Source organism: Patella vulgata, chromosome 8 (genome assembly GCF_932274485.2).
Source record: "Patella vulgata chromosome 8, xgPatVulg1.2, whole genome shotgun sequence".
Classification (NCBI taxonomy): Eukaryota; Metazoa; Mollusca; class Gastropoda; family Patellidae; genus Patella; species Patella vulgata.
The window spans coordinates 35,992,829-36,016,865 of NC_065886.2; the positions used below are offsets into that span (position 1 = coordinate 35,992,829).

At 37.8% G+C, this 24,037-nt stretch overlaps 1 protein-coding gene and 1 long non-coding RNA gene across 3 annotated transcripts in view; both read left to right on the forward strand.

The window, feature by feature from the left end:
- Positions 1 to 2,259: 2,259 nt before the first annotated feature.
- LOC126830106 (uncharacterized) lies at positions 2,260 to 8,160 on the forward strand. The gene is made up of 4 exons (XR_007683711.1): positions 2,260 to 2,315; positions 3,064 to 3,110; positions 6,939 to 6,981; positions 7,985 to 8,160. It is a non-coding gene; the product is annotated as an uncharacterized LOC126830106 (long non-coding RNA).
- A 526-nt stretch (positions 8,161 to 8,686) lies between these two features.
- LOC126830084 (sushi, von Willebrand factor type A, EGF and pentraxin domain-containing protein 1) overlaps positions 8,687 to 24,037 on the forward strand; it is a 66,938-nt gene continuing 51,587 nt past the window's right edge. For both annotated transcript variants that reach the window (XM_050560304.2, XM_050560320.2), the window contains exons 1-18: positions 8,687 to 8,829; positions 9,531 to 9,685; positions 10,340 to 10,421; positions 10,962 to 11,115; positions 12,256 to 12,439; positions 14,013 to 14,195; positions 15,555 to 15,728; positions 16,134 to 16,310; positions 17,251 to 17,427; positions 17,720 to 17,896; positions 18,261 to 18,437; positions 18,719 to 18,895; positions 20,501 to 20,677; positions 20,952 to 21,128; positions 21,557 to 21,730; positions 22,748 to 22,924; positions 23,287 to 23,463; positions 23,747 to 23,923. In XM_050560304.2, coding sequence (XP_050416261.2) covers positions 9,535 to 9,685; positions 10,340 to 10,421; positions 10,962 to 11,115; positions 12,256 to 12,439; positions 14,013 to 14,195; positions 15,555 to 15,728; positions 16,134 to 16,310; positions 17,251 to 17,427; positions 17,720 to 17,896; positions 18,261 to 18,437; positions 18,719 to 18,895; positions 20,501 to 20,677; positions 20,952 to 21,128; positions 21,557 to 21,730; positions 22,748 to 22,924; positions 23,287 to 23,463; positions 23,747 to 23,923 — 2,872 coding nt within the window. In that variant the 5' untranslated portion in view covers positions 8,687 to 8,829; positions 9,531 to 9,534. The remainder of the gene's footprint in view (positions 8,830 to 9,530; positions 9,686 to 10,339; positions 10,422 to 10,961; positions 11,116 to 12,255; positions 12,440 to 14,012; positions 14,196 to 15,554; positions 15,729 to 16,133; positions 16,311 to 17,250; positions 17,428 to 17,719; positions 17,897 to 18,260; positions 18,438 to 18,718; positions 18,896 to 20,500; positions 20,678 to 20,951; positions 21,129 to 21,556; positions 21,731 to 22,747; positions 22,925 to 23,286; positions 23,464 to 23,746; positions 23,924 to 24,037) is intronic.

The window sequence follows — 24,037 nt, forward strand, 5'->3', positions numbered from 1 at the left end:
GGTTTCCCCATGTCAGTGGTGCAGAACGGAGGGCCTGACAAGGACACATGAAAATAACAGTCACTCTCATTTAAATTCAATTCGAAACTAAAAACACGAATTAGAATTCATTTTGGTCAATTTGTGTCTACTCGACCCAAAGTAGGTCGTTTCGGGATTAACATATGGTTTATTTCATTAATTCGCTTGCGCGTAGGGGTCTTTAGTAGTGGGAGAAAACAGGACAGGCGACCCTCATTCTTGTCACATACAAGCGGGGAATCGAAACCACTCCATTTGACTCCATGGCAGACCTTATGATGCAACGCGCTCGCGTTAACCATTCAGTCACCCAACCCCCTGATATTATAGATTGAACTAATGCACATCTGTATATATGGCTAGAAATAAAAAAAAAACCCACTGAAATGAAATGAAATGGGGTTTAACTTATTACCTTTCTGCACCATACGGGCTATTGTAGACCTGTGGACTTGCATTACTGACAAGAAGAAAACAGACAGGAAAATCCTGGTAATCAATTACTATTATTAGTAGAAAAATATCTAACACCACCAACGCCGGATTAACCACGGGGCACCATGGGGTCCAGGCCCCAGCGCCCCCCACATTAGAGCCCCCCCCCCCCCCCCCAACAAAAATCTCAGTTGCGCGCCTCGAGCATGATCGGACCGAGGACTCCAACGGCCGGTGACCTAGTGACGGGGCCCCTCCGATGCTCCGAGATGTTTTCTGAGTGGATCGCCGGAATTCAACGCTATTTACAGGCGAATTGTCAAATTCTAATGAGAGTACTGCCTTGTACGTGGTTGAATTTCTGCTCTCATTTTGTTTCAGTAGTTTTTTCAAATTATATGTACACAGCCAGAACCCATGTGTAACCGTAGCACAGGGAGCCTGTGCTCAGATGTCACGACACAGGCTCCCCGTGTCGAGCAGCCTGTGTTGAGTACATGTCAGCACTGATTCCCAGTGTCGAGCGCTACAAAGGGAATAATTTTCCGGCTGAACACTTAGTCCATGTTAGCGCTTCGTTTTCCTTTTATAAAACATCGATTAACTAGGAAAAGGAAACTGTAACTCGAATTATCACTTATCACATAGCTCGAACCAAATTTCCGGTACAATCCTTATCGAAGTCTTATTATTTACATCGCCTAACTCGAACTGTAAATAATGGATCTTGCAGGCGAGCGTGCCTTGGCAACCTTCCCGGAAACTTGAAGATTTGAAAAATAAACGCTTTTTGTGGCTTTATCTAAGGGTGTAACACATGGTCTTTTATTGTCGTGAGATCTTCTATCGGACCGAACATGGTCTAACTCGAATTATCGTATAACTCGAACAAATTACCAGTCCCCATCATTTCGAGTAGCGCGAATTTTGCCTCAGATTGGCGTACGATTGTATATAAGCTGTAGTTGTTGTTGTTGTTGTTGATATTTGTTGTGGGTATAAGCTGAATTTGATGAGATGCACATCATGATCACACGAAATATTCAGATTTCTTAATTAAATCTCGTATTACCATTTGGTACTTACAGTGTTAGACGTTCGTCAAAAATCGAGTCCGGCTTGGTCGTAACGTTACGGTATCCATTCATCAAATCATCGTGGGGGATATAATACGATTCCGAATCAAGTGACCCCGTTATTTATCACTGAGCGACTTCAAAATTAGGTTTGATGTAGCTCTGCTCACTTACAGTAGCGGATTTAACGGGCTCAATGGGCTCCAGCCCCCTCCTTTAGAAATGACATCATTTCATAGCACTCGCATGGATTGGTCCACAGAAATAACGCCAGAATGCGCTAATTTTGTGGCAGAATTTTATTTTTTCTGGGGGGGGGGGGGGACTTCTAAATGGCTCCGTCACAAGTGCCTGAAATGCCAGGATATCACGTTTCCGGCCTCTAATTTCTGACCCCCCCCCCTCCGATCCCCCTTGCGGGGCTTCGTGGCCACAGCTCCGCGGTCGGTGATCAGGGGCCCCTACATGTTCCAGCCCCCACCATGGTTAATCCGGTTGTAACACCACGGTTGTAAATGAAATGAAATGGTGGTTAAGATCCTGCTGTTCTGCTCCTACTGGGCTTATGAACCCAGTTGACAGTTTGAATTCGTATTAATTAGCCAATTCGGGGTAATAGGACGTTAAACCCCGTTTCATTTCATTCCTTCAACTGACCCAACCGTGTCCCTTTAAATATTTTTATAAACGCCATTTTACTCACGTGATAAATCCGTGCACAACTTCTCGGTGATGATGTCACAAACTTTGAACGGCAGACTGTAAGAAGGGGGATGAAGCAAGGTAAGGCACATTGTTTATTGTAAACATCATAATTGCTATTTATTTACAGAATTATAAAAACAATTCCAAACATCCTGCAGAAACCGAAATAATACAAAACCTGTTCAAACTGTTCAATCCAAATAAACGATATGCCACACTATACGCCACACAACATCATCTCCAATTTTTTAATGAATTACAAATCGTAATTTGACTTTTATTCTGAAACTACAAACTAGATCTTTCTTTATAACCTTACTATTTACATGAAATCGCTATGGAAGCGTATAGGGGCCAATAGCGCGATAGATGCCGCGATATTAATAAGGTAATACGAGGGCTGATTGGAAAGTTCTAACTGAAATTGAAAGGATAGATCAATTGGGTTGAAACAAACTTTTATAACCAACAAGTACAATCATTGAATGAATCCAAGACATAAGAACCACAACAGTAGGGTTTTTTTGCCTTATTTCAGAGTTACCTATTAACCAACACCCCTGTTCAATACAATATGTCTATTATACTAATACTTGGTTTGTTTACTTTCCAGGCTAGTCTAGATACTTTTCGTTTTAGCTCTATACTGATGCTTATAGACTTATTATATCACATTGTACATCCATAAATGATCAGCCCAGATGTTATGTTATAATTGTATACTAAAATCTTATCTTATCTTATTAATGTTTAAATCCCAGACGTGGTTCAGCATTTAAATAATCTAATCTGTGGTATAGGTTGACCATATGTATTTATGTTTCAGCCATGGATGCCTATTACTGCTTGATTACAGTTCTAGCCATACATGGGGTAAGTCGTCTTTAGTATCCTAACAAGTAACACTAGTAACACAAGCAATTAAAGACATTTTAAACCTTGAAGTTCCGACAGTAATTTGTTGAGCGATATACATGTCAGAATCACTTCCAAATTACAATATTGTAAATGTTAAATTTCCAATAGGAATATCAGACCAAAAATGGTTCATTTCCGTTCTGTATTTACAAAGATTTGATGGAACGAAATTTCATCAATCTGTTTTTAACCTAATGTAAATAGGGGTCACGGTGGCTATAAGGCTCGCTAGCCTGGAAGTCGGGTGTTCGATCCAGATTTTCCGGCGTGGTTCCCCCTTGTCAGTGATGCCGGGCCGAGCGTCTGACAAGGACAGCTGTCTACTGTCTGATTCAACGTAAATTTTAAACGGATTTCTTCGATTATGAACAAACTACTTAACGTTGGTTATTATAAACTTACCTGTGTGTTTGTAATGAACTCCCGTTCGATAAAATCCATTGCACAACTAATTATCACAACGATGAAAACAAGTTCTCTCTTGAAAAATTGAAATATCACAAACTTTTCCCAGAGAAAAATACCAATATGGAAGATGGTTACGTCACTCTGCGGAAGATATCATTTCGTATTAGGGGTGACAGCATAGGAAATTCAAGTACAATTACGACAAGAATCCATGACCACTCGGACCAAAGATCACTCGGTTCAAGACCAGTCGGACCAAGTGATAGACCACTCAGCCCAAACAAATAGACTACTCGGACCATACAAAAAGACTATTCGGACCCAACAGAAAGACGACTCAGACCAATAATAAAATGTTGTTTTAATAAATTGATAATTGCGTTTGTTTTAATATAATTACTCGAACCAATAATAAAGTGTTATTTTAATAAATTGATAATTGTGTTTATTTTAATATGACTACTCGAACCAATAATAAAGTGTTATTTGAATAAATTGATAATTGTGTGTGTTTTAATATGACTACTCGAACTAATAGTAACGTGTTGTTTGAATAAATTGATAATTGTATTCCAAATCGCAAAATATCGAGAACCACACTTGTAGTCACGTTTAAAAAGGGGCATATAAACGTCCGGTCTTCGTATTATTATGTGCTGTTTATATTAACGCATCAAGGGCGGATAACTTGAAAACGTGTCTCCACCCCCCACCCCCATATATAGTAACCCAGGGGTTAGTGGGGTAGAACGGAATGAAACCACTGGGGATACCGCGAATGTGGAAAAAGTAAAATTAGGCTATCAGACAAGAACAGTATACCCGTATATGTAGAAACTGTCAAAAGTCTGGACATACCGAGTCTCATTGCAAGAGTAAAGAAAAATTAGATTGATATTTTTTTTTGGCACCATTATTAATTAATTTTAAAACTAATCGTTGATTTATTTACGTACACAAAATTGAACCAAACAACTCTAAATATAAGAATTCCGCATAAGAATTATTTGCTTCTTTGTATTGTGATTTTATAATAAATAAATAGCATATTGTCTAGCCTTATAATATAATTTAATTGGTCCGACTGGTCTTGTTTTGGTCCGACTGGTCTTAGTCCGAGTAGTCTTTGGTCCGAGTGGTCTGGATACCTACGACAATTGGCATTGAGTTTGAGCGTTCGCACACATAACTACCCGCATTCCTGTATTTAGTTACCGTCTTTTACATTCTAGTAAAATCTCTGCAAATTTTATAGCTTTACTTTTTAAAATATATTGTTTAATTATTTGATTAGCGACTCGGATGGGATTATTTACTTTTGAACACGCATGCCGCACAAACACAACTATACATTCGTTTTACGGGCTTTATCACACTTCGGTCAAAACTGTCGAAACGAGAATTAATGTTCCGCTTCTTACGGGGTCATACGGGCTTAGTAGCATTATATACCCACCCGGGCACCCAATACGGCAATAGACACGCTGAGGGCTGCCGCAACACGCTTAAAGATGTTACTGAAGCGGTTATTATTCGATCGAAAGAATGCGTATAAAATTAAAAATACACTCAGAGAATTCGGAGGTAAGCTTCATGATCCTTGTTAAATTATTTATAACATAAAGAAGATAGGATATTTATAGTTTATTCATGACTTTATTTTTACGAGTATCCGTGCAATCAGTGATATTTTAATTGTGAAGAAAATTTGATAGACTGGCGATCAATGGTTTCCATATAAATCTCCTATGTAATTGCCTTCAATTGATATTTTTCGTCGCCCAAACTCATATACGATCAAAATGATCGCGCTGTCAAACTATCTTTCAATGTTAACCAACCCCCGCAACAGGTATATTGGATTCGACCAATACGTCACGAAGACATTGTTCTCATCGTTGTGATAATTAGTTGTGCAATGGATTTTATCGAACGGGAGTTCATTACAAACACACAGGTAAGTTTATAATAACCAAAGTTAAGTAGTTTGTTCATAATCGAAGAAATCCGTTTAAAATTTACGATGAATCAGACAGTAGTCGTTCGGATGGTACGAAAAACCGAGGTCCCGTGTACACATTGGCATGCACGTAAAAAGATCCCCCCGACAGTTGGAATTCGATATAAGAGTAGACCGTAGTGCCGCTGTCCGAGCAAAGTTTCCCTCCTAGCACACTGAATGGCGTATGCCGGTCTTCATTAGCCAAGTTCGGAGCAGAACAGTAGGACCTTAAATCCCATTTCATTTCATTTCCTGTATAAATGATGCGCTTTACTTTTTACATTTCTTCGATGTTCAACTTTCCACAAATTTACAATCTACTGTAGACTGGTGACCGCATGATGACAGCATATTATAACACAGCCCTTAACGTCTTAACGAAATCTAATTGCATCCATGCGGGAGATCTAACGTTGCTATTTTGAACTTGTTTTTGTTTATAATTTAAATGTTACATAATCAGTCTGAGTACATATTATCGTAAATTAAGCCACGAAAATGTTGAACTTTTCCGACAAACAATGACAGCTGTCTAGTCGTTCGTTCGGGTGGGACGAAAACCGAGATTTGTGTACAAATAGGCGTGCGCGTAAAAGAACCCATGACAGTTGGCATTCCTATTAAGAGTACGTATTGGCGTTTCTTTTCGGGAAAATCTTCCCTCATAGGACACTGTATGGCGTATGCCCGTCTTCACTAGTCCATTTGGTGCAGGAAAGTAGGGCCTTAAACCCCATTGCAATTCATTTCAGTTCTAAGTAGATGGAATATTTAGGTATATGAAAATTATCTTTTGACGTTTGAGCAGAGGTAAACACGCCGTCTCGTTCATGACGTCCAATATAATTTAGTTACAAATTTCATTTCTATTATACCTACTTGACCAGCTATTCGATTGATCGTTCTTCGCAGTTAGGAACGGCGGTGGCCCAGTGACGATAAGAAATGCGCTAGGTTTCCCCGGCTGATCATGTGTTCCATCCTGGTGTTTGACAACAACCCTTCTAGATTTGTAATTTTAGTTTCCCTTTGTGAGATTGCTGTAAGGCGTGATTTCTCGGATGGTATGAGCAACTGGGTAATCTTGTGGTGTAGGACTTGATCTCTCGGATGGTATGAGTAACTTGTGCTGTAGGACGTGATCTCTCGGATGGTATGAGCAACCGGGTAACCGTGTGGTGTAATTGCATTCTCTCGGATGGTATGAGCAACTAGGTTACCTTGTAGTGTAGGGCCTGATCTCTCGGATGGTATGAGTAACCGGGTAACCTTGTTGTGTAGGACGTGATCTCTCGGATGATATGAGCAACTGGGTGACCTTGTGGGGTTTTATAAATTTATTTAAATGTGGTAATGTATTGTTTTATTTTCAGTGCCTTGTCCATGGACTCGGTTCGGAAGAATACATCTTACAGGGTGAGTCCAACATCATAAGTTATTGAATGGTAATATATAACTATTTTGAAATTGTTGTCCCGTCTTTGATTAGAAAATAAGTACAGAGTTGCACATCCTCGGTAAACCCGGTGGTCTCATTTCGTTCTACTCCAGTGTACTTTGGGTTCATCAATGGGGGAGACACGTATTCAAATTATTGGCGTGTACCCTCGACAGATGGAATTCGAAATAATAGTAGGCAGTAGTGCCGATGTCCGGGTAAAATTTCTCACATAGCCCAATGTATGTGGCATATCCGTCTTTATTAGACCAGTTGGTGGAGAACAGTATGACGTTAAACTCCAATTCATTTCGTTTCGTTCAACGACATTGCACTTAAAAGCTTGACAAATCTTTAGAAGGTTCTACCTTAATTTCTATATGTTCTATTAATGTTTAGACTACAATCATATGAAATCTTCGTCTGAAAAATAGAATGGCACTGGAGCATCTAACATGTCCCATACAGCGTTTAGAGATTAAATAGGGCACGGCATGTAGTAGTACAGATAAACGTACTTGTGTTATGGGATTGTTTTTCGGTTTTTACTGGTCATGGATATCGCGCTGGATATGTTACATTTTAAAAGCATAGCTACAGTGATAATTACACCTATTGTATAAGACGATTTAGATATGTCCGTATTTATTGTCACACTTAACACGAATTTGGCGGCGTCACACTCCATTTGTACATTCCACAATTATTTATTTTTTTTTTATTGACAAATATATTTAATCTGAAGCTCGACGTTTTGCGACCATGTGGTATGACCAAACATATTTACTTTTAATCAGTCTAGTATTGGCAATATTTACAGATACAGCGTTTGTATCCGTCTGTCCAGTGTCCTATAGGCAAGGCTATATATCATAAATATTGAACAACACCAGGTAAATTATAGTCCGAAATGACATCATAAATGACCGGCAAATTGAATGAAAAAAAAACGATCAAGATCTTAATTCATCTTTTATATAGTTAAGCCAAATTGTGGAAAGGATCTGAAGACTGACAATCCGGTCATCACGGTTTTATCTGATCGGATAATATACGCTACAGCGAAATGTTTGAACGGAGACCAATCTTTTTTATCTCAAGATGGTGTTCACTATCAGATAAGGGGTACCTTCAGTGCTGGCAATAAAAACTGTAGATTTAAGTTAAGTATAACATTATTTGAACATTTTACCGACCATCCTGTAATTTCGTAAATCTGTAGTCCGCCTTATTGTGTGTTGACGATAAACGAATCAAACCAAAATCCATTTTCTTGGTGAATCGATGGTGATTGATAACAAAATTGCGTCAGATGATTCGCAAAAGGTACATATGCATGTGCGCTTGCGTTTATTCTTTAAACATAGGGGGTGGGAGCGAATGGTTAAAGTGTGCGCGTTGCATCGTGAGATCTGTCATTGAGTCAAGTGCCGTGGTTTCGATTCCCCGCTTGTACGTGACAAGGAGAAGGATCGCCTGGGTTTTCTCCTGGTCCGCCGGTTTCACCCCACTGCTAAAGATTCCTACACGCACGGCTAAAAACCACTTTCTATTTCATTACATATCTCAGTTTACTTTCCTTCTATCTATATTACAGAACAAACTCATTACAGATCAAACTCGGTGATTCAACATACACTGTAGATGTTCAATGTAACTATATCTGTATTACAGAACATACCCGGTGGTTCAACATACACTGTAGATGTTTTAGTAGAGTACGGTAGCGTAGACAGTAGAATTAACGACCATCAGATCTACACTGTCACGTGTACATTTGATGATCATGGTGTTGACAGATCTCCTACACATCAAATTACACAGGGGTAAGAAAATATAAACACGTCTTTTTCAGCTGTAAAAGAACTGTGTACGGTCAACTGGTCAATCAAATACATCAAGCTACTACTCGGGTGATGCGTGATCCATCGTGTTTATGCGTTGAGAATGTTCATCGTCAGCTGTGCGAGGCGGAGGTCGTGGCAATAAACAATGGTTCGGATGGGATGCACAAGCGATGTTCCGTGCACAAGCACAATACTCCTTGATAGTTGGAATTCGAAGCAACGTAATCGACGCTTCCCTCATGTCACACTGACTTCATGACCGCTGTTACTGCAAATTGTGTTTTAGCCCTTTAATTTCATTTGTAACCCTCTTCGATCATCCAATAAATGAAATGAATCCTAGTACGAACAATCCAAACCATTAGACCAAATTCGAATTACTAAAAAACAGCAGTAAAATAGAATCAGCAATTGGACTGTTCACCAAGATTAACAGTGGTAACAGATGTCCGGAAGGGTAAGCTTAATTTCATCTGTAACCCTCTTCGGTCGCCCCCCCCCCCAAAAAAAAGTATCTACAATGAAAGGGTCCAACTGGAAGCTTATTACAGATTTGATTGGAAATGAATAATACAAGAAAGTATATAAATAAAATGAAAGAAGCTAGATTTAAAAAAAAAACTGGTATTACTGTTTAAGATTAAAATTCATATTTACAAAGGTATTTAATTTAATTTTAGACGTATGGCGCCTAAATTGATTCTTTTCAATTCTGGGTCAGTTGTTGCTAGCAGTGCCTTTCAAATCAGACTACAATCTGTTGCTGGACGGGATATTGTTGGTCCCATAGATCTAAATCATAAAGTCACAATTTTAGCCACGTCAAGTGGAATAAGTAAGTATAAAGGGGGGCAACCACGGGTTATAATTATGGTGTTACAATCTAGAAAATGTTTTTCCGTCATATATTTGAGAAAGGGAGCCACCGTGACACTGGTATAACACTGCCATATCAAGAGATAAATATATTCGATCCCGGTGATGGCCGAGGAAGTTTCCTGTGGGTTGTCCAGCTTAGTTGGCTAATTTCAAGTAGGGCAAAATACCGAGGTTCTATCATTGACAGCAGTCAAAGATCTCATGACAGGTTAGAATATAAATAGTTTGCCGCATGGTTACCGCCAGGGCGAAGGTTTCCTCTTTCCACACAACATATCAGCTCAATTAGTGCAGAAAAGAAAGACGTTAAACACAGTTTCATTTATTAAGGTTAAATTGTGCAAGGAATTCAGTGAAATTGTGAAGCTGACAATTGGAGAAAAAAAATGCAGAACATAATGGTACCACTTCTATTACGTCTTTCTTGTAAATGCTAGTGAACACGCATCATTACAGGCTCGGGAATGTACAGCACTATGGGCGCTTGCAACTTATTTCTTAAAACGTCTATATATGTATAGTTTGTCTATTTCCCACTGGTCTGTCTTGTCGGTTTAGTTTCGCGTGTAATGTGGTTACTATTAGACGCCATATTTATTGTATGTTACAGATGGTGAAGTTGGCTTGAGACCCGTTAGTTGTGATGCTGTTGGACAGAAAACAAACTCCAGATATTCAGTTTTAAAAGCAGGGTTGTTTGATTTTGTTATTGTTAACTCTAAATGATTTTTTTTAGCATTTATAGTGTAGTGCCTCCATTGCTCGGGTTCCATCCCGGTTGTGGACGAGACAATTCATCGTGTTTCCCATTGCCAGTATAGGGCGAAAAACATTGGCGTGTACGTAATTGTAATTTGAAATAAGAGTAGACCGTAGTGTCGCTGCCCTGGCAAAATGTCACTCAATAGCACACTGTATAGCGTATGTCCGTTTTCATTAGGAGCAGAACAGTAGGACGTTAAACTCCATTTCATTTCATTCGGTAAATATATATATATATATATATAAATAAAAATTGTAAATCAGATAAAATTACATGCCCTCTATAATACAACATATATTATGTCTATATGTATTTCTCGATATAGATAAACGTTATTATTTATGTGCCATGAAGGTTTCATTGATAGTAATGCATTTAAGCAGAACTTTGCAATAAAAGTAAATTATTACGATCAATGTGCTTATGTATCGTGCAATGACCTTCAGTTATTTTTCTTTTTCTATCAAAGATGTGGAGATGGAGCTGTCTTTGAAAAATCGGCTGGGTTCATCACCAAGGGGAGAACGTCACGAAGTCCTTACTTCAAAACATTTCATCTACATGATGACTCCCAGTTATCTTTCGAGTGTAATTTTACTCTGTGTTTTACAAACTGTGACGGAGTTAGTGAGAATATTTTATACATTGATTTAATATTAGAAATGAACTAACAATGTAATTGTACATAGCCATGTGTCAACGGTGATCTAGAGGGGTCTGCAAAGTCACGGTGGTCTTCGGGAAAGCAGGGCATGATAGACATTTAAAATATTGGTAGCTGAAATCAGTAAAACTAACTGATCAATGTCTTATAAGATGACCAGTATTCACATTAAATTTTGTGGTCTATAACAATGTTTACCAATCTATGGCGATCATCTTGCTTTTGATTCATGTAACGCGTATTGGATCACAGTGACTATTAGTAATGTCATTGTTAGTGTGTTACAACAAATATGAACATGGAAAATCGAAATGGACAAAATAATACAGATCTGAGATATATAATTTTTCAATCTGATTAAAATACAGATCTATATTTCTTTCGTTTTTTATTCTACATGAAGAACTGACCGGTTGTAGTGATAGGTCGCGTCAGGGGTCATACGAGCGGCTTTTGGCCCTATGATGCCAGATATTTGTTCAACTAATCAGCATTGATATTTCTAGTGGATTACCCACAGTTCCGTGCACCACACGCCAAAAGCTCGCTGTAACAGGCCGAAACCCTCACATCATCCAGAACACGTAATGATAATAACTCTTCCCGATCCTAGTGTAGTAAATACAAGAAAAACGAAATTTTGAACTATAAAAAACGAAACGAAATAGGATCTGTGTTTAATCAGATTGATATTTTTTTTTGCTTAAAAAGCAGAAGCGAGTGTGCAACGAATATTTCATTTTTTATATGTATTTGCTTGTGTTATAGGGGGAGGGATGGGGTGTCTAAATATATATTTAAAATCTATGCAAACCATGTTGAAAACCATTGTTCTACCCTTTAAGTTTATATTTTAAAAGGTTATTGCTTTAGAAAAGATTGTTTTATAATTCAGATCATTAAGAGATTACGGAAAAGGTATGAAAATACAGGTTACATGAACTATAGTTGGGAAGCACACATCGAGAAAGTAAATACCATGCCAAAACATTAGAATAAGATCTTATTGTTTTGAATGTAAGGTTTTGCTCCAATTTTAATCAGTAATTTTTAATAAACTGTAAACTTAATGATGCATATTGGTTTTACTCACTTAAAGGACTCGTGTGCAGTGGACTGTGGTAAACCAAGAGTTGTTTTAAACGCCGGTCGTAAATATACGAGCACCAACTATCAGTCGATGGTTAAATATAAGTGTAATGCTGGGTATATCCAAAGTGGTCAAGGATTATCATCCTGCGGCGCGGATGCAGTCTGGACAACTCCGATAATTTCTTGTACAAGTAAGTAGCAGTCCGATTTTTTTTCGAATTATTTCTCGGCTGATTATGACCACCATCCAGATAATCAGTATTGTTCATCTAGTCCCTCAAACAGGGGCGCACAAACATTTTTTCCCAGGGGGGCGGGGGCGCAACAAAACAAAGTCGGCCCACTCATCATAAGAAAATCAGTTATTACCCCAGTTAGATGAAACAGTTGAATATTTGGTTTACTTGAATGTGTTAGAGACACCGGTAAACGGCCTATATTTACATACTTTGAAAAAAGATCAACGTTTCACGGTACTAAACTTTATTATGTGAGAGGAGGAGGGGGGGGGGTATTTAAAGTCAAAATACGGATCTTGTCAAATCAGATATAATTTGGATTGTCTGAACTCTATTTAATTTGTTGGGTACTTAAAGGTCAGAATGCGGGTCTTAATGCATATATCGCTCTTTGATACACGAGTATTAGATATTTACTGGCACATTCATGATTACGTGACTTAGAAGAGATACAATCATCCTCGTTTGTCCAAAGAAATAAGTCGCTATCAAAATATAATCTTAATTACTAAAAATAGACTACTTTCAATTTATTTTATTTAATGCTAGATCAGATTAACCCATAGCAACATAACTCTATGCTTATGGATTAGCCATAACACGCACGTGAATTTACTAAAGTCACGGTCATCGAGCGATTTTTCTTATTGCTCGATTCCCAATTATTGTATTTTGTCTTATTGTATGCCTGCTTGATTTCTGCTCATGTCGTCATGATGTTCCGGTTCGATGAATTCCACGAATTTTTTTTAGGAAAAATATTTTGCAAGATTTGTAATTGAAGATTTGTACATGTATTTGTAAATTTGTTGTTCGAGATTTGTCTTTCGTTGTATGTCTATGATGAAATGTAAATGTTATCTAAATCATTAATTAGACATTAATTAACTTATCCAGACCATAATCAACTCTCGATGTCATCGCTAGCCTGTGATGTTTATTGGATTAGGTTCCGATTTGCTGTTAGACTTCCATTCATGATTTAATCATGAAATAGATACTAGAGGTTATGTTTTTTATCGTACCGACTTTAGTAATGATGATCGAGGCTAGGCCGAAAATTGAATCGCTAAAATCTCGGTTCGGAGTGGATTAATTTGACTGAAATTTTCCGCAAAGTCCCTTTACATTATCTAGTTGTTAACTATTATAGTGAGAACTGCCAGCTCTTTGTCTAATCACCCATAACTTATCTTTAAGCAAAAATACAATTTACAAATGTGAAAGGACAAATGTCTGATTTGTAAAACAAATATTGATTTCAAGATACAGATGTTAAAATTAGTGTACAAATGTCGAAAAACAATAACAAATGAAGTAACTTGGAATTAAGGACTATGAATTAAGAACTAAGAATTAAGAACACTTAATAAAGAGCTGTTTTGGTCTTCTATAATACTGTTTAACAGATTTTTCATTCAAACATAAACTCATCTTCAATTCTCTTGGTTCCAGCTCATTGGTACAATTTAATACCATCATGCTATGAAAACACCTAATGCCAGTTATCAATGGTTCTTTTCAGTTGTTAATTGTCGACCACCAACATTCGCAATAGCTGGAGCTACCGTGTCGTTTAAAACGACAACATTTGGATCGACAGCCACCTACAGCTGTGTGAAGGGTTTAAATGAGGTGGGGTTTGGTAACACAACTTGTACAGCAAATGGTAAATGGTCACAACCAACGCTGACGTGTTCGACTAAAGGTGCGCCTGTTTTAGAATAACCATTATCAATGAACACTATGATTATTCGTTTATTTCCTGAAGCAGGTCGTGAAATTGATCTACATTTGGTAGGAAATCTGCATATCGTTTAGTCCACAATATACATGTAATTCTAGAATATCTCTAATATTTCTAATAACATAAGGGATCCACAGTGCCTCAGTGAGAAAGTCGTTGGCTCACTAATCTGAAGGTCCCGTGTTTGATCCTGGTGTTGACCGATAAATTTCATCTGGATTTCCGGCGTGGTTTCCTCGTTGGAGTAGTGCAGGACTCGGGGCCTGGCAAGGGGCAACGTATAGTTGTTCGGAATGCAGGACAAACCGAAATCTGATGTACACATTGACGTGTACGTGAACAAAACATTGACAGTTGAAATTCGATATAGGCCGTACGTAGTGCCGCTGTCCAGACAAAATTTCCCTCAACACTGTATGGCAATGCCGGTCTTCCTTAGTTCAGACGTTGCAGAACAATACACTTTATATAGTACTAAATAATATCTAAACATTTCTAATAACATAAACCGCACAAACAAATATTTATGTGTATCGTAAGACATTGTATGGTAAGACATTGATCCAATATTAAATATCATCATTGATGATGCCATTAATGAGCATCACTGGTGATACTATTAAATATCATCGTTGGTGATGCTATTACTGACCTTCACTGGTGATGCAATTAAGGGCCTTCATTGGTAATATTACAGATCACGAATAGGATTATGACTGGTCATCACTATTACTGATAACTACGTTTGGTAATTGTTAGTACATTTTACATTGAATATTTATCGTGATTGTATGTTTATTGGTTATCATCAGTACTTCCATCAATATAGACTTGAATGTCCAGCCCTTTTTTTAATAACCACAGTATCAGACTGTCGTCGACCTACAGTAGTTATATCAAACAGCCAAGTATCATTTAGTAGTACAACATATAAATCAACTGCTGTGTATACATGTAAAACTGGTTATGGCATTGGTACTAGCGTCATTTCTTGTGGATCAAAGTACATCCTTCTTTTCCAAATTCTCCTCACAATCAAATCAGCATCCTTTATACCATCAAGAAATGGAGTAAAGAACCACTATATCGTCAATTATAATGGAGGAATTTGTTCTACTGCTCACTTCCACATACAGCATTTGAACGAAATGCAGAGTTTTAATTATTTATAATTTTATTTGAATAAATTATATTCGATTTTATCTTTTCTATAATTTAGTAGTGAACTGTGGTACGATACCAGTAGATGTTCATTCTAAAAAATCTCCTCCAATTTAATTGCTTAACAAATAAGGATCAATTAACATTGTTCTGTTTCAGTTGTGAATTGTGGTAGAATACCATTTGTTGGTAATTCTAAACCAACATATACAACAACTACTTATAGATCAAGAGCTGAATATAGATGTATAACAGGTTATATTGGTAGTGGTACAACAACGGCAGTTTGTCAATCAAATGCGAAATGGACATCACCAACACTCCGATGTACAAGTATGTTGGTCATTTGTAATCGAACTGAAGTCGGAAATCATGATTCTATTAAGAGAGCCACGGTTGCTCTGGCGTTGGCCGAGAAAGTTCATCGGGATTTTCCCATGCGTCCCCCCCTTTGTCAATTATGCAGAACGGGAGGGCCTGACAAGGACAGCAGTCTAGTTGTTCAGATGGGGCAAAAACCTAGGTCCCGTGTACACATTAGCGTGCTCGTAAAAGATCCCTGGGCAGTTGGAATTCGATATAAGTAGACCGTAGCACATTGCATGGCGTATGCTTGTCATCATTCGCCCAGTCGGCGCAGAACAGTAGGACGTAAAACCTCGTTCCATTTCATTTCGAGATTCTAAAAAGTGTTCATACCTCGTAAAATATGTTCTCGAATATATTGATACATTTCAGTCAGAAATTGCCAGCATCCAAGATATGTGGTTCCAAACTCCTCTTTGAGTGTAAAGTCAACTACATACGGTTCAAGAGCTACATATACATGTAAAACTGGTTTTAAACAAACCGGTACTGGTTCAATTTCCTGTGAGTCGAATGGTGTATGGTCGGTTCCGCGAATATCTTGTACAAGTAAGTTGTGGGTCTTTTACAAGAAGCCTGAGTAAGATTAAAACATATAGTATACTCGAGGCCTGGTTCTTAGATGTACAGTTTGGCAACGCCGAAGGCATCCAATCCCCTACACCTGGGTCCCCATTTTCTATACGATGGGAGGTAATGAGACAACTTGAAAATTTAAGATTTGTTTCTTTGTTGTCTTTGATCTAAAATAACAGCAAACTATCAGAATATTAAACTCGTGTCTGACTGGATAGCGTTGGGTTATTTAAAAATGCGGTATCGATGCCTGTAGAGAATCGAAGCCCCCCCCCCCCCCAACACACACACACACACATACCCCCCCCCCCCACACACACACACACACCCACGCACACTACAAGGAAGAACAATGTATGTTAGTGTTTCGTACATAAGAAGCGCCCAAATACAATTTTGTATAGCCGTTGTTACTGTGAAATTTCAGTCAGAAATTGTCAGCGTCCGAAATTTGTTGTACGGAATTCCAATTTGACGATAAGCAGCACTACTTATGGATCAGCAGCTACATACAGATGTGGTATTGGTTTTTCACAAAGAGGTTCTGGTTTAATTAGATGTTTGTCTAACGGTCAATGGTCAACACCAGTAATATATTGTCGCAGTAATTTTATTGCTTGTAAAACTATTACAATTTGTCGCAGGATGTTTTTTGCTTGTATAGCTATAACAGCTTGTAGCAGTATGTGTATTGCTTGTATAACTATAGCAGCTTGTAGCAATAAGTAGCGTGTATAGCTATAACAGCTTATAGCAGTAAGTTTATTGCTTGTATAACTATAACAGCTTGTAGCGGTATTTGTATTGCTTGCATAACTATAGCAGCGTGTAGCAGTAAGTTGGCAGTATAACTATAACAACTTGTAGCAGTAAGTGCATTCCCTATATAGCTATGACATATTCTCTATTTCAGCTATAATTTGTCCTAGCCCACGATTTGTAGTCCCCAATTCCACTTTGAGTGTAAGTTCAACTAGATACGGTTCAAGGGCTACATATACATGTAAAACTGGTTTTATACAAACTGGTCCCGGTTCAACTACCTGTGGAACTAATGGTACATGGTCAACACCATTCATTTCGTGTAAAAGTAAGTCACATTCTTTATTTGCCAATAAGCGATGCTATAGGATGTAATGAAATCATTTCAATATTTCATTAACTTGTGATGAGATGAAAGGAAACTACTGAAATGAAGCTGGCTGGCTAGATGAACCGGTAGTGATGAACATATTTATTATTTCTTCGGTTTTTTGAATAATGAAATTGAGGTATAGGTACAAATGGAACACCCCCCGCCCCCCGCCCGGCCCATCCAAAGAAAAACCAAATCCACAAATCAGTATAAATATGGTGTATCAATAATTTGTTTTAAATTCCAGTTAGAAATTGTCAGCGTCCAAAATTTACGGTGCGGAATTCCTATTTGACGTTAAGCAGTACGACTTACCGATCAACAGCTACATACAGATGCAGCACTGGTTACAAACCAACCGGTTCTGGTTTAATTAGATGTTTGTCTAATAGCCAATGGTCAACACCAGCAATATCATGCAGTAGTAAGTTTGTTATTTATTTGTATGACTGTAAGAGCTTACATCAGCCGGGTTATTGTTTAACTAAAACCGCTTGGATGGTAAGTTTATTTCTTGTATAACTATAACAGTGTGTATATCTATAACATCTTGTAGCAGTAGATTTATTGCTTCTATAACTATAACGGCTTGTCGCAGTAAGGTTATTGCTTGTATCATACAGCTTATAGTAGTATGGGTATTGCCTGTACAAATTTAACTGCTTGTAGCAGAATGTGTATTGCTTGTATAACTATACAACTTGTAGCAGTAAGTTGCTTGTATAACTGTAACAACTTGTAGCAGTAAGTGTATTCCCTGTATAACTATGACATATTCTTCATTTCAGATATCATATGTCCTAGTCCACGATTTTTAGTCCCCAATTCCACTTTGAGTGTAAGCTCAACTACATACGGTTCAAGGGCTACATATACATGTAAAACTGGTTTTATACAAACTGGTTCCGGTTCAACTACCTGTGGAAATAATGGTACATGGTCAACACCACTCATTTCGTGTAAAAGTAAGTCTCATTCTTTATTTGCCAATAGGCGATGCTATAGGATGTAGTGAAATCATTTCAACATTTCATTTAATTGTGATAAATAAAAGAAAACTACTGAAATGAAGCTGGCTGACTAGAGTAACAGGTAGCGGTGAATATATTTATTATATATTCGGTTTGTTTAATAATGAAATTGAGGTATAGGTACAAATGAAACGCCCTCCCCCGTCCATCCAGAGAAAAACAAAATACACAAATCTGTATAATATGGTGTATCAATTATTTGTTTTAAATTCCAGTTAGAAATTGTCAGCGTCCAAAATTTACGGTGCGAAATTCCTATTTGACGTTAAGCAGTACCACTTATGGATCAACAGCTACATACAGGTGCAGCACTGGTTACAAACCAACCGGTTCTGGTTTAATTAGATGTTTGTCTAATAGTCAATGGTCAACACCAGCAATATCATGCAGTAGTAAGTTTATTATTTTGTATGACTGTAAGAGCTTACAGCAGTCGGGTTATTGTTTAACTAAAACCGCTTGCACGGTAGGTTTATTTCTTGTATAACTATAACAGCGTGTAAAACTATAACATCTTGTAGCATTAGATTTATTGCTTCTATAACTATAAGAGCGTGTCGCAGTAAGTTTATTGCTTGTATATCATACAGCTTATTGTAGTATGTGTATTGCCTGTACAAATATAACTGCTTGTAGCAGTATGTTTATTGCTTGTATAACTATAACAACTTGTAGCAGTACGAGGGGTGATTGATAAGTAGTGAGTCTAACACAGAAAGAAACAAGAAATTCAAATCAAATGCATTTATTTTTCAACATAGTCCCCCTTCAATGTAATACCCTTCTGCCATCGGTGTTGCAGAGCCTTTATTCCAGTTCTGTAGAAGTCTTTGTCTTGGGTTTGTAGAAAATCATCCACAGCAGCAATGACGTCATCGTCAGACGGGAAATGCCTACCGGAAAGACAATTCTTCAGAGCAGGAAACAGATAAAAGTCTGAGGGAGCTAAATCAGGAGAGTAGGGTGGATGCTAAAGAAGTTGAAACCCACAGTCATGGATTGCTGACATGGCAACAGCTGATTTGTGCACTGGCGCATTGTCCTGGTGGAAAATCACACCTTTGGTCAGCTTTCCTCGTCTTTTGGCCTCAACTGCCTTATAAGTGCTGCACAGTATCTACCGTTAATTGTTTGACCCTTTTGGAGGTAATCCACCATGAAAACACACTCAGAATACTGAGGCCATCAACTTTCCTGCCGATGAAACAGTCTTTGCCGTCTTTGGGGTCGGCGACGTCACATGTTTCCACTGTTTTGACTGCTCTTTTGTTTCTGGCTGAAAGTGGTGGACCCAAGTTTCATCCACAGTAACAATTTGTTTTAGGATCGGTTTCAAATAAGGCTAGATTCTCTTCTGAATTGAACGGTTTTGATCAGGCGTCAAAAGCTTTGGCACCCATCGTGCTGAAACCTTTGTCATTTCCAAAGTTTCAGTGCTAATAGAATGAACTCTCTCCTGGCTTATACCAACTACCCCAGCTATGAATCGTTCAGTAACTCATTTATTATCAGATAATGGATTTTTTGTACCATTTCAGGTGTTGACACAGTTTTTGGTCGACCAGAGTGTGGTTCGTCTTCAATGCTGTCTCGGCCACGCTTGAATTCTGCTGACCACCTTTTAATTGTGGCATATGAAGGAGCATCATCTCCTAATGTCTCCACCATATCATCATGTATGGCTTTCGGTGTTAGACCCTTTTTATGCAGATACTTAATCACAGCTCGCGCCTCGATATGGTCCATTTTCTGATAACAACAGACCCTACTTGATATGACCTGTCACAACCAAACAGTTTAACCGAATGTGATGAAAGTTTGTGACAGAGCCCGAGGAACATAATAGTGCACGTGCAAACGTGGTATCATTGTGTTGCGCGGTTTTCCAATCAGGCGCACTACTTATCAATCACCCCTCGTAAGTTGCTTGTATAACTGTAAGAACTTGTAGCAGTAAGTGTATTCCCTGTATAACTATGACATATTCTCCATTTCAGCTATAATTTGTCCTAGCCCACGATTTGTAGTCCCCAATTCCACTTTGAGTGTAAGCTCAACTACATACGGTTCAAGGGCTACATATACATGTAAAACTGGTTTTATACAAACTGGTTCCGGTTCAACTACCTGTGGAACTAATGGTACATGGTCAACACCACTCATTTCGTGTAAAAGTAAGTCGTATTCTTTTTATGCCAATAAGCGATGCTATAGGATGTATTAAATATTTTCAACATTAATGATTTGTTTGTGATAGATGAAAGAAAATAATACTAATATGAAGCTGCCTGGCCAGATGAACCGATGAAGGTTAAATATCTGTTATGTCTTCGGTTTGTTGAACATTGAACATTGTATAAAAGACCCCCACCCCACCCCCACCAAAAACAAAAAGACAAAAACACGATTTTTAAATATGTTGCATCAAATATTTGTCTTATATTTCAGTTAGAAATTGTCAGCGTCCAAAATTTACGGTGCGGAATTCCTATTTGACGTTGAGCACCACGACTTATGGATCAACAGCTGCATACAGGTGCAGCACTGGTTATGTACAAACGGGTTCTGGTTTAATTAGATGTTTGTCTAATAGTCAATGGTCAACACCAGCAATATCATGCAGTAGTAAGTTTGTTATTTATTTGTATGACTGTAAGAGCTTACAGCAGCCGGGTTATTGTTTAACTAAAACCGCTTGGATGGTAAGTTTATTTCTTGTATAACTATAACAGTGTATATATCTATAACATCTTGTAGCAGTAGATTTATTGCTTCTATAACTATAACGGCTTGTCGCAGTAAGTTTATTGCTTGTATATCATACAGTCAATGGTCAACACCTAGAATATATTGTAGCAGTAAGTGAATTGCTTGTATAACTATAACATCTTGTAGCAGTCGACCTTTTGCGTATATAACTATAATAGCATGTACCAGTAAGTGTATTTCTAGAAAACAAACAGTTGGTTACCTTATGCTTATTGCTTCTAAACAATAACATCTTGTAGCAGTAATCTTATTGATTATGTAACTAAACAGCTTCTCAATTTCAGATAAATGTCCTAGCCCGCGATTTATAGTCCCCAATTCCACTTTGAGTGTAAGCTCAACTGCACACGGTTCAAGGGCTACGTATACATGTAAAACTGGTTTTATACAAACTGGTCCCGGTTCAACTACCTGTAGAACTAATGGTACATGGTCAACACCACTCATTTCGTGTAAAAGTAAGTCGTATTCTTTATTTGCCAATAGGCGATGCTATAGGATGTAATGAAATCATTTCAATATTTCATTTAATTGTGATAAGATAAAAGAAAACTACTGAAATGAAGCTGGCTGGCTAGATGAACCGGTGGCGATGAACATATTTATTAAAGGATAATATTGGTGCCAGTCATTATCGCATATGTGATAGAGCTGGTTAAACACATTCCAAATATAATTTTAACACAGAGATCATTGCTACGATAGCTGAGTAATACAGGTTGCCCGAATCGGAAGTGACGAACGCCAAAGGAAAACACGAGTCATCCCTCTATATAACTGACTGATGTGACGAGTGATAACAGATACACGGCCGAATTTCTGCTCACTAATAATTCCTTCGAAGACCAAAAGTTGTTATATGGGACTGTAAGAGGATACCTGACAATTCAATTAAGTAATTGAATGTCATTAGATAAGAGAACACGAGTAAAATAGAAATAGTCCGTACATTTCCTTGTTTATATTCATTCTATACCTTATAAAAACATGGTAATGCACCGACTTTTTCTGTTTTTCTTTTTGTTCTCTTATCTAGTGGCAGTCAATTCTTTTTATGAATTGTCAGATATCCTCTCACAGTCTCACACAACAACTTTTGGTCTTGGAAGGAATTATTAGTGAGCAGAAATTCGCCCATGTATCTGTTATTACTCGTCACTTCAGTCAGTTATATAGAGGGATGGCTCGTGTTTTCCTTTGGCGTTCGTCACTTCCGGTCCAGGAAACCTGTATTACTCAGCTGTCGTAGCAATGATCTCTGTGTTAGAATTATAATTGGAACGTGTTTAATTAGTTCTGTCACATATGTGATAATGACTGACACCTATATCCTCTTTAAGTCTTCGGTTTGTTTAATAATGAAATTGAGGTATAGGTACAAATGAAACGCCCCCCCCCCCCGGCACATCCAAAGAAAAACCAAATACATAAATCTGTATAAATATGGTGTATCAATTATTTGTTTTAAATTCCAGTAAGAAATTGTCAGCGTCCAAAATTTACGGTGCGGAATTCCTATTTGACGTTAAGCAGTACGACTTACCGATCAACGGCTACATACAGGTGCAGCACTGGTTACAAACCAACCGGTTCTGGTTTAATTAGATGTTTGTCTAATAGTCAATGGTCAACACCAGCAATATCATGCAGTAGTAAGTTTGTTATTTATTTGTATGACTGTAAGAGCTTACAGCAGCCGGGTTATTGTTTAACTAAGACCGCTTGGACAGTAAGTTTATTTATTGTAGAGCTATAACAGTGTGTATAACTGTAATATCTTGTAGCAGTAGATTTATACAGTGTGTATAACTATAACATCTTGTAGCAGTATATTTATTGCTTCTATAACTATAACGGCTTGTCGCAGTAAGGTTTTTGCTTGTGTCATACAGCTTATAGTAGTATGTGTATTACCTGTACAAATATAACTGCTTGTAGCAGTATGTGTATTGCTTGTATAACTATAGCAGCTTGTAGCATTAAGTGTATAACTATGACATATTCTTCATTTCAGATATCATATGTCCTAGTCCACGATTTGTAGTCCCCAATTCCACTTTGAGTGTAAGCTCAACTACATACGGTTCAAGGGCTACATATACATGTAAAACTGGTTTTATACAAACTGGTTCCGGTTCAACTACCTGTGGAACTAATGGTACATGGTCAACACCACTCATTTCGTGTAAAAGTAAGTCACATTCTTTATTTGCCAATAAGCGATGCTATAGGATGTAGTGAAATCATTTCAACATTTCATTTAATTGTGATAAGATAAAAGAAAACTACTGAAATGAACAGGTAGCGGTGAATATATTTATTATGTATTCGGTTGGTTGAATAATAAAATTGAGGTATAGAACAATACAAACAAAAAGACCCTACCCCTCACCCGCACCTCCAAAAAACCCAAAGCAACCAAAACCACAAATCTGTATAAATATGATGTATCGAATACTTGTTTTAAATTCCAGTTAGAAATTGTCAGCGTCCAAAATTTACGGTGCTGAATTCCTATTTGACGGTAAGCCGTACGACTTATGGATCAACAGCTACATACAGATGCAGCACTGGTTATGTACAAACAGGTTCTGGTTTAATTAGATGTTTGTCTAACAGCCAATGGTCTACACCAGTAATATCATGTAGTAGTAAGTAATGAGTCTGGTGGTCGCATAATATTCCTTCGATGTTTATCATTAAGTTATAGTTTGTAACATGGTCTTGCAGACGGACGAATGTTTTTGGTCGAACAATACACTACC